General features: G+C 25.1%; 1 protein-coding gene and 1 non-coding gene across 2 annotated transcripts; one reads left to right on the top strand and one right to left on the bottom strand.

Moving 5' to 3' along the window:
- Nucleotides 1-6,878: 6,878 nt before the first annotated feature.
- Nucleotides 6,879-6,959, bottom strand: TRNAL-CAG (transfer RNA leucine (anticodon CAG)). The gene has a single exon. It is a non-coding gene; the product is annotated as a tRNA-Leu (tRNA).
- Nucleotides 6,960-7,615: 656 nt separating this feature from the next.
- LOC130976245 (light-harvesting complex-like protein OHP1, chloroplastic) lies at nucleotides 7,616-9,521 on the top strand. The gene is made up of 3 exons (XM_057901050.1): nucleotides 7,616-7,873; nucleotides 8,013-8,135; nucleotides 9,282-9,521. Exons 1-3 carry the CDS (start codon nucleotides 7,703-7,705, stop codon nucleotides 9,348-9,350), a joined length of 363 nt encoding a protein of 120 aa, XP_057757033.1. The 5' UTR covers nucleotides 7,616-7,702; the 3' UTR covers nucleotides 9,351-9,521.
- The last annotated feature ends 60 nt before the right edge of the window (nucleotides 9,522-9,581 follow it).

Here is a 9,581-nt window from a genome sequence, read left to right as displayed (position 1 = left end):
ATTTGGTAAATAAATTATAAAAATTTATTTAATTTTTTATTTTTATAAAAAATTTAAAAAATATAATTATAAAAATTAATAAAAATAATAAAAAAATAAAAATAAATTATATTTTTTATTAATATTTTTATATTATTTTTATCACACTAATTTAATATCTGTAAATATAATGCCTCTATTTATATTTTATCGATAAATATAATTTAATATCTCTATATCCCTATTTTAATATGTTATGTCTAGCTATAAATAATATGCACCAGACTAAAAGTAACCCTTAGCTTTATTCTAAATTTTAAAGGTTTAAGAATGACTTCAGCTCTATCATTCTTCATCAACAAACACCTAAATTTAAACTAATAATAAGTGCAGCTATGACCTTAAAGAATAATTATTATGAAGCTAGGGAACTGAGATGACAAGTATCTAATTCTTGTGTGTGTTCGTCTCAAGAGAGAGAATGTATGTGTGTGTTCAGTAACCATTCGTGCGTGTAGATAATTTAATTTAAAGATATTTTACTTTATTTCGTACTAAGAATCAAAGGGTTTTTATTTTAAAAATTTTGAAAAAAACTTTATTTATTCTATCATATACTAATCAAGCTCAAGCATTTGCTTCAAAAAAAAAAAAAAAAAAAACTCCGGTCATCAAGAGATAGAGATATAATTATATTTTAAAGTTAAATTAGTCAAATTTTTAGTATATAATAAAACTGTAACATTAATAGTAAAATATTAATAATAATAAAATAAAATAAAAAGCAGGTCAGAAATTGAGTATACTAAACTCCAAATTAAAATAGTATAATGGGTTCATTTGTTTAATTTTTCAGAGAGGAAAAAACTTTTTGTGAATAATAAGTACTTATATTTTTAGTTATATTTTTTCATTTCTAAAAAAATAAAAAAAGTTTCCATTTTATTTTATAACGTGCTTCTCCTAAAGTTGAACCATGAACCTTATATTATTATGGCAGTTAATAATTATGTTTTTTTATTTCTTAAACAAAGAAAAATTTATACTTCAATTCCTATTTATACAATCTCGCTAGCAAGTTCTACTTATGTCAATTTGAGTTCCATGGTTGAGTTGACAATTTGATCATGACTCATATAAATTAAATCCTGTAGATTATGTCTTATTATTAGTGTGAAAGTCACTCTTTTTGTAGCAAAATGATTGAAAAGTCCATTTTAATAATAATTAGATCAAACAAAAAATAGAGCAAGGTTTTTTAATTTCAATCACTTCTCAATCCTGAGATATTGATTCTTGACCAATCTAGAGGCCTCTTTAACAAATAATAAGATTTGTATGCATCGTGTCATATTTTGGTTAGATAAAATAACTGTTTCCAAATAGTGTTTAAAACTTTAAATATATTATGTTTTTTAATTAATGTAGTAATGGGATATGATGAAAAAGAAATAAGAGAATAGTAAATACTATTTCATAGTGCATATCTAATGTTAGGCACTTTTTTCCATTATTATTATTTCAAAACATTACAACGTGCACAAAATATCTTTGACACAAATAGTAAAAAAATAGACTCAAAATATACTTTAATTTTGGTTGAATGATTGATGCTTATCTAAATAATTAAGTGTTTTCTATTAAAACCAAAGGTCAATGGTTAATTAAAATATTTCTTAATCAAGAAAGAAATTATGTGTGAATAAATTCAGTGTATTCGAGAGATCAAAGTCTTAAATTAAATTATATTAAATTAATTATTTTGCAAATTAGATGATGACATGTCATAAAATAGTTTAAGTAATCATGTGTCATTATCTAAATAACAAAAACACTAATCTCACTTAAATTGTGTTTTATAATTAAACCAATAATTATTTGAGACATATGAGTTTTTAAAAAGGTACCACTCAGATAGAATTTTTAGAGATGTTTTTTAATAATTAAAATTTAACACATATAATCGATTAAATCGTGTGTTATTTTTGTTAAAATTAGTCCAGATAAATTAATTTGATCAAAAAAATAGTGAATCAAATTTTGAATGATCTAAATTAATATTATTTTTTATAAAAGATGACTACAATACTCTTATTATAAAAAAATGACTAAAATATTCCTATTATATATATCGAAAACTCTAAATCCTAACCTGACGACGATAGAGAAGTAAAGGGCTAAACTTTAGGATTATTAAAATTAATATATATAATAGGAGTATTTTAGTCATTTTCTATAATAAAGATATTATTGTCATTTTTTATGAAAAATAATATTAATTTAGACCAGTTTAAGATTTGATTCATTATTTTTTTGTTAAATTAATTTGTTTGGCCCAATTATAACAAAAATAGCACTGTCTAATCGATTATATATGTTAAATTTTAATTATTAAAAAACATCTTTAAAAAAATACGTTTTAGATATCTTTATCTGAGTGGCTCTCTTTTAAAAATAAAATCTTTCAAAAATTATTTAAAAGAAAGAAACAAGTACAATGTGTTGCAATTGACATCATTTGCATGAAGCATCTAGGCAAGCACAAAAAAGTATAATATAATCTTGCTTGAAAGCCAAAAGGGTACTTTTGTAAATCAAGGTGTATAAATTGCACTATAAATGCCCCCAACCACCACCTCACCCCATTTCAAAGCCACATAGAAAGAGAGATTAAGAAAGAAATTAAGAGAGAGATTAAGAGAGAAAGAAAGAAAGATATGAGGCCATTAAGGAGTGAATCATCAACAACATCATCACCACTAACCAATGGAATCAAAGTGTGGAAATCTCCAATTCCATATCTCTTTGGAGGCTTAGCTCTAATGCTACTTCTTATTTCTATAGCATTGGTCATCCTTGTTTGTTCTTATAGAAAGAATTCATCAAATTCTCAATCATCATCTGAAGAAGAAGTAGAAGAAAACAACAACATGAAACAACAATCAACAATGATGTCAAAAAACATGTCTGAGCCAGAGTTACTTGTCATCATGGCTGGCCAAAACAAACCAACCTACCTTGCCAAACCAATAATCTCTTCTTCTTCTATTTCTTATTCTTTTTCTTTACCATTATGCACATGTCAATCTCAACCAACTTCAATTACCACTATTACCCCTTCTTCATCAAGTTCATCAAACTAGTGATGAATAACTAATTGCAATTACAGTCGCAATATTGTTATTACGATGTAGAACACATTATGATTATGTCTACATCGTGGTGACGATTGCGACTGTAATTGCAATTTAAAACCGTGTCAAAACACAAAAAAAATCGATAGATTAATAATGTTCTTGCTATAGTAAGAAAAATTTTGGTATATGTAGATAGAGAGTTATTAGTAGTTGATGAATTCCTTTTTTCATATTTCAGTGATTTTGTTGAGCACTGAATATGAATACCGGAATGATGATTATTATTATCATTTGTGATGAGTTGGTTCTTATAAATGATCACGGCTTGTTCGTTCTTCAACTAATTAATTAATTGATGCATTAATTACAGATGTTGCTATGCTAATTATGCTTATTATTATTCATCTAATTAACCTTGATTATGAAATATAGAATTTAATGGATGATAATACGGGAAATTAAACAAGAAATTAAATTAAGCAAAAGAACAAAGAAACACTACCTATATTTTAGTACCTAACTACTAAAGCACTGTTTTTTTTATATTCTTTTTTTTTCTTTGGATTTGCTATCTTTGAGTCATGGCATGGAATTTCATTCTGTTTAACGTAGTCCGTGCATTATTAAAAAAGGGTATATATTGGCATGTCACTCAAGAAAAAAATGAAAGAAAAAGAAAGAGAAAGAAGAAGAAGAAGGGTAATTTTATCTATTTCCTAAACTTGATTTCATTTCCACCTTCTACTTTTTTGTGTTTCGATTTAGCATATGATACCATTTGTTGTTCTTTTAGTTCGAGAGAATGTCATGACAAAAGACGAATCCATGAAAGCTAGAAAAATTATACAAATAATAATCTTAGAAAAATTTAATTTAAAATTGCAATTTAATAATCTATTATTATACTTTTGATTATCCCATTAAAAAATATTATACACTAATTATATTATGTACATACATTAAAAAATAATTATCAAATCAATAATATATTTATATACAAATATATTTAAAAATAAATTAATTATAATGACTAATTTAATTATTAATTTTTAATATATGTATTTAATGTAGGCCTCTACTCAAACATTGAGTGGAATATGACTAATGAGGTAAGGTAAAGAGAATCAAAATTTTACGCAAAATAAAAAAAAAGTAAATTAAATTCGTAAAACGTAAAATTTTAAAAAATTTAAACTTAGTATAAATTTTATAAAATTGATTGATTTATTTAAAATCGTAAATTTATAATATTTTAAGAGTTAAGTCGAGATTTTAGCTACTATATTAACTAACAAATACAAATAATGTTATAGTGTTCGTTCATGGAAAGATGAACATGCTAAATATAAAATCAAGAGATAAAAAAGAGAGAATAAATATTAGGTGGTTGGATGAAGCAAAAAATAATAATAATAAATAATAATAATCACCGGCTACCATTTAAGCCAAAAGTTAAATGAAAGTGAGTAGGCACTAAAGAAAGTGGAATTGGATAGAAGGGCATCTAGGCATGTGAAGGTGGGAACCCTCTCTCCTTTTATGTTTTTAGGCAATGCTTTTTTACTTTCTAAGTGCCATCAAGTTTTTGTCATTAATCTTCAAATAGGGCAGCGGCGAAACGTAGTTGTTTTTCTTCCCTCTCATTCAAAAAAGTGCTTTTTAGTACCCAAAAAAAAAAAAAAGTGCTTTAATTTTTTTTTTCTTTTTTAGGTTAATTACCTGATTTCTGGTTTTTAATTTGTGAAATGTGATGCGGCGGGTTGGAGTGGCATTAAAAGGAGCCACTATATATTAGGTCAATGGATGGTCCACTACACTTGAAGCCTAATATTTATATGTGAGGTTAGTTTTAAACTAATCTCTAAAATTAATTATATGGACTAAAATATTTTTTAAGATTTTAATTATGTTAATGTTGTATTTGAGATTGGAAAAAATATATCACGTTAATTTTTAATAGTATGATGATCAGTTAAGTAAAAAGTACCAAAGAATTAATATAGTGTATTTTTGTCAATTTTAAAAATATAATTAGTACAATTAAAATTTTAAAAGCTATTTTAATGTATGTGATCAATTTTAAAATTACTTTAGAACTTAACTCATTTATATCTGTATTTTTATATTATATAATTTTCTTAATATATTCTTCGTTATATATAATTCATAAAAAATAATTATTTTTATTATTTCTAAAATTTGAACTCAAAACTTCTTAGTTAAATCATAAGTTGCTTGTTATCTTCTCAACAAACTTCGCTTTTATTACTTTTACACATTAATGAATAAATAGACATGTCAATATGATTTGTAAAGGAATGAAATTAGGTTAATTATTCTTGAATTTATAACTTCTATGGTATGTTAAAAATTGTAAAGTCCACAATTTTAATTTAAAAATTAAGGTAATTACACCATTTTTTTTCTCATTTTACTAATATTTTTCATTTTAGAGGAATTTAAAAATGAATATAAATAGTCAAATACAAAAGTTGCTTTGGATTATTAAATTATTCTAAATACATAATTTAAAATGTTTAAATGCTAATGAAATTTATAAAGACTTATTCGTTTTAATTGGATTTTTGCCCCACTAAAATAGATTCATATTTTTTATTTTTACATTTAATTAATTAATATATAGTCACAATTTTATCCCTGTTAACCGTTTAACTTCTTTTGAGTAGACTTTTTTGAATTTAAGAAGGATTTATTAACAAAATAGTTATGAAATGATTAATATTCTAAGCTTATATCTTTCTATGACTAAAATAGGATTTTGCTTAATAATAATATAGGTTTAATTATTCTGTTGGTTTTTATAGTTTCGTGAAATTTTTAATTAGATCCTTATACTTTTTTTAATTGAGTCTCTATACTAAAATTTTTTTTCAATTAAGTCCTTCTTAGTAGTATTGACTTAATTTTATAGGGACCCAACTAAAAAAAAAAGAATTAGTATAGAGACCTAAATAAAAGGAAAAAAAGGTGTAGAGACCCAATTAAAAAAAGAATTTGGTCCAAAGACTCAATTAAAAAAAAGTATAAAAACCCAATTGAAAAATTCGTAAAACTATAGAGATCAATAGAGTAATTAAACCAATAATATAATACAAACAATTAAAAAGCTATATACATTATTGTTTTAACTTTTTAAGTGATTGAAATTTTATTAGGTGCTAGTTTTTCAAGGTGCCTGTAGCTACTAGCTAGCTACGGTAACAATCAATATCAATAATCAATATATATGCTAAAGAATATTCTAAGTATAATAAACAGTTGTATAATTTCTAATTGAATTTTATGCAATTAATTATAATTGATTACTAATTTAGTGTTGTTATTAATTTTTCAGTTGTTACATACATGATGGGGAAAGTTTGTGAAGTAATTACTTTTCTGATGGAAGGAGAAAACTTTAGCAAACTATTTTTTAGTCAGTTCTAATATATAATTTAAAATGGGAAATCAAGAAAAAGGAGGAATTTAAAGTAAGCTAGCTAATTAGATTAGAGAACCGGATCCCAGAATTTATATCTTTGAATTAAATTTAAGCACCTTACAATTGAAATCTTTTAGTTAAAGGTATTTTAAAATAAAAACATAAGAACCAAACTGATAAATAATAATATCATAGATGCACATTGCCATAGTTATGGGTAGATACATCATATGGAGGTGCAAATTGCCGTAGTTATGGTCTTATCGATAGATTCATAGATAGTTAGATACAAAAGCAAAATATGAATTGAAAAGTTAGAATGTCAAGAATGGGATTCGAACCCATGCCCTTTCGGACCAGTACCTGAAACTGGCGCCTTAGACCAACTCGGCCATCTTGACTTAATCATTAATAGGCTTTTACTTTATTTTATTTATAATAATTTTATTAATAACTTTTTTTGTTCAAAATTTTGAGCGAAAGCTATGAGCCGATGACACGTAGTTATACAAAAATATTCCTATGTTGACATGTTGTATTGTGTCATAGGGTCATAAAGCTCTGTTTGTTACAAAAATTTTAAAACTCAAATTATTCTTTATTTTATTTGGTATTGAAACGGGCCAAAAGCCCAACTCAAATGCCTGGATTTTTGCATATCCTGCATTTAATCATATTTGGGCTCATTCTTAAATAGTCTGGGATAATCTTGGGCTTCAAAATCCACAACCCAGAATAAGAAGACTCACATACAATTATTTGACCAATTCAACCAAAAACATATAAGATTTTAATAGTAATTTTGCTTTTGTTACCACTAATTTGCTTCTGCTATGGTCAGTTAATTTTGTTTAAAGACTATAGGGTTGACATTAATTAATTTTGTTCAATTCGAATTCAAAGCAAAAAAGAGAAGCTTAGTATAAGTGAAGAGGTCATTTTCGAGTTTTTTTTTTTTGTAAAGTAGGGACACCTGTGATTATAATAAATATTTGACAAAAAAAAGATGCTTTTATTATTATTATTATTAGACCCCCACCGTGTTCTAATCTGAACCACAAAAATAAATGGAAGTTGAAAAGCAGAGAGAAAGAGTAGATAAGGCCAAGGGTGAAGGAAATAGTGGTGGGTTTCAACCATAATCATGGTCATGGCTTCTTCATCAACCATATTGCCTTCATCACTCATCGCAGGAACAACCTTTTCAATTAACTCACCAGACAAGCAACGGTTGTTCCTTCCAAATGGTTATAATTACAGGTTACAAAAGAAGAGAGTTTCCTTCACTGTCACAGCAGCCAAGCCCCCTGCTGGCGTAAGCACTTCTCTTTTTTTTTTTTTTTTTTTTTTTTTAAATTTTGTTAATTAGGTGATAAGAATACTCCTTAAAAATTCGATAAAAAGTAGTTTATATTCAATGAAGCAGTTGTATGTTTGTGTGTTTATTTGTTCAGGTGGAATTTCCAAAAGTACAGCCACAATTTCAGGCTCCATTTCTTGGGTTCACAAGGACAGCAGAGATATGGAACTCTAGAGCTTGCATGATTGGAATCATTGGTGTTTTCATCGTAGAATTTGTGAGTCTTTTTCACATCTTCATTTCGCATTATAGATATTGCTGTCACTCAAATGGTAACAGGATGACGCTTTATTATTAGGTGATTGTTGGAGTCTCTAGAAGTATTTGTCTAATTTACTAAAAAAAAAAAAGTTAAAAATTAATATTTAATTTTAAAAATATAAAAATAAATTAGTATTAAATATTCAAAATTTATCATATAAAAAATAAGTTAAGTAAAAGTTAGACACCAAGTTATACTATTTTAAAATTTACCTTATTATTATTTGAAAATGACAATGCGATGTGTATTTCAAAATAACTCAACTACCAGAATAAAATATATGTTAAAATATAAATACACAATAAAAATAAATTAAATTACATATGTATTTATACATAAATATATAAATATATTAATGTTTGATTTTTTAGTAATTAATTTTAGCATACGAATAATATTTTTAATTTGTAAATTATAATATTATTCCTATATTTGATAATGTCACTCTATAGAAAACTTTTTCTTAATATTGTATTTTGACTTTTAGAGAAATAAAAAAGTGACATTATCAAAACAGAAAGATAATATAAATTATAGACTAAAGTACTTTTAATCTCTAATTTAAACTAAATTCTAATTTCTTTCTTAACATTTGCAATGTAAAAGTCATATTTTCTTTCTTAATCGTCTTGTTTTTATCTCACATTTTATTTTGTCAGGACTATAATCAAAATTTAAATTTTTTTCTCCTAAAAATATCCTTTTTTTCTATTGTTATCCTTTTTCTCTTATTTTTTTTCTTTTTATTTCAAATCACTATATGACCACTACAATTATAATTTTTAGCGGTATTTAGTAGAAAATTATAATGGAAGAAAGGGTATTTTTAGAAGAAAAAATTTTAAGTTTGACAAAAAAATAAATTAGATCGAAATAAAAGGTTTGGAATAATAATAGGATGTTTTAAACATTATAGACAAAAATAGGATTTAATTCAAATGTTAGAAACTAAAACAATTTTTTACCCAAAATTATAATATATTATTTAGATTTTTTCTTTCAACTTTAATATGTTTCATTCTAACTACACTATTGATTGCATAACTAAAGCATTTTTGCTAAGTTGGATTATTATGAAATGTTGGTATATATATGTTGCAGATAATAAACAAGGGAATACTTCAAGTCATTGGAGTTGATGTTGGCAAAGGCCTTGATATTCCTCTCTGAACATTAATGAAAAACTTTTCACAGTCAATTTTTTCACTTTATTTTTGTGTTCTTTACAATCAACTTTCATAGTGATTTGTTATTTGGTACTACACGTTTCAAAATTATGGGATAAGATATGAATTCAAAAGTAAGAATGTCAAGAATGGGATTCAATCCCATGTTGTGTCATAGGGTTGTCATAGCTTTGTTACAAAAAATTGTTCTTTATTGTTTTTGGTATTGGAACGG

The sequence above is a fragment of the Arachis stenosperma genome, chromosome 4 (genome assembly GCF_014773155.1).
Source record: "Arachis stenosperma cultivar V10309 chromosome 4, arast.V10309.gnm1.PFL2, whole genome shotgun sequence".
NCBI lineage: Eukaryota > Viridiplantae > Streptophyta > Magnoliopsida > Fabales > Fabaceae > Arachis > Arachis stenosperma.
Note: the sequence above shows the minus strand (reverse complement) of the source record. Positions and strands in the feature narration are given on the sequence as shown.

Bases quoted from the DNA above. Each gene is read 5' to 3' on its own strand.
- LOC130976245 (XM_057901050.1), top strand. From the start codon at position 7,703: ATGGTCATGGCTTCTTCATCAACCATATTGCCTTCATCACTCATCGCA. The intron at 7,874-8,012 runs GTAAGCACTTCT...TTATTTGTTCAG, and splicing joins CAGCCAAGCCCCCTGCTGGC to GTGGAATTTCCAAAAGTACA. The intron at 8,136-9,281 runs GTGAGTCTTTTT...TATATGTTGCAG, and splicing joins GTGTTTTCATCGTAGAATTT to ATAATAAACAAGGGAATACT.